Here is a 1,349-nt window from a genome sequence, read left to right on the forward strand (position 1 = left end):
CGGCCCTCTGATGCCCAGTGCCAGCCTGACTCGCGGGCCCCCGCTGCCCCCGCTTGCAGTCACCGTGCCATCCTCTCTCCCCCAGTCTCCCCCAGAGAACCCAGGCCAGCCGTCGATGGGCATCGACATCGCCTCGGTGAGCCTGGCGGGGGGCTGCAGGAGGGAGCTGGGGGTCAGCATGGACACCGGGGCTGTCCCGGGCCCACCGCAGTCTGAGGCCGTCACCCTGGGTGGAGACGGGGAAACTGACTTAGCAGTCGTTGGCCCAGAGCCCCCGAGTGGGTCCCTTTGTGCCTGGTGGCCCTGCTGTTCCTGGGCCACAGAAGAGAATTTTGGAAGTCGGGGACAGAGGGGAACGAGGCAGCGAGGGAGGGACGAGGCAGCGAGGCACCGTGCCGGGCTCACACACGGGGCCCTGCGCAGCTCTGGGCTTTGTGGCTTTAGCTCCTGTGCCCCAAGACCTCCCTGATCATGGGAGGGGCAGGCACGTGGTGTTGGGGGCACAGGACGCCCCCCTAGCCTAGGGTACACACTCCCTTGAGCTCTGCAGAGAACAACTCCGCCCTGTGCCTGCAGCAGGGCTCTGGCCCACCCTGGGGTCCCTGGATGGAGGACCCAGCTGGCACCCAGGGACGGACTGACGGGCCTGGCCTGGAAGTAGGTGACACTGCAGGTACCGTGACCCAGCTAGGCCCCACCCAGCACCGCCCTCTGGGGAAAGGCAGATTCTGTCCTCCATGGCCGCCTCTTGTCTGCTGGACCCGCACCTCCAGTGAGAATTCTGTGGCCAGGCTGACGGAGACCTGAGCAGTCGTCCCGTGGCCGTGCTGGCCCCTCTGTCGCCCACACCTGCCCGGCCTCTCCGCCCAACTGCTCGGGAAGGACCCTGAGGACACGGGGACAGTGTTACGGGGCGACAGGGTCAGAGGGCTCGGGTGGCTTTCCGGGGCACTTGGCAGGGCTGGGCCAGGCCGGCGTCTGGGTCCTAGCCCGCCTTGCTGCCTGCCGGGGCTCCAGCCTGGGGCCCCTCTGACGCCTCAGTGGCCCACGGAGCCGAGTGGTGGCTGTCTTTGGTGACCACCCTGTGAGGAGGGCCGTGGTCCGCCAGGCACTGCAAGGGGTCGGGAAGGGCTGCACCTGCCCGTGTGCATGTGTGGGTGCAGGGGCAGTATGGGTGCTGCGCTGTGCACGAGCGCGTGGGAGTGTGTGTGCATCTGCGCACAGGTGTCCCCAGCAGGTGTGCCACACCACCGCCAAGTCGGGTCGCCCCACTTCCGAGAGCTCCGTGGCGCCCTCGCGGCCCCTGTCGGCTCGCACCGCTCAGGGATGCCTGGGCTCTGCGGCCACCT

The 1,349-nt window shown here is 68.6% G+C and overlaps 1 protein-coding gene across 1 annotated transcript in view; it reads left to right on the forward strand.

Annotated features, from left to right (window-relative positions):
• Window positions 1-1,349, forward strand: part of Crtc1 (CREB regulated transcription coactivator 1) — a 25,595-nt gene that overhangs the window by 16,584 nt on the left and 7,662 nt on the right. The window contains exons 12-13 of the mRNA XM_033759398.1: window positions 1-461; window positions 551-657. The exon at window positions 1-461 is cut by the window's left edge and continues 194 nt beyond it. Coding sequence (XP_033615289.1) covers window positions 1-461; window positions 551-657 — 568 coding nt within the window. The remainder of the gene's footprint in view (window positions 462-550; window positions 658-1,349) is intronic.

The sequence above is a fragment of the Fukomys damarensis genome, unplaced genomic scaffold, assembly GCF_012274545.1.
Source record: "Fukomys damarensis isolate Sample0158 unplaced genomic scaffold, DMR_v1.0_HiC HiC_scaffold_37, whole genome shotgun sequence".
In the NCBI taxonomy this organism is placed as follows: Eukaryota; Metazoa; Chordata; class Mammalia; order Rodentia; family Bathyergidae; genus Fukomys; species Fukomys damarensis.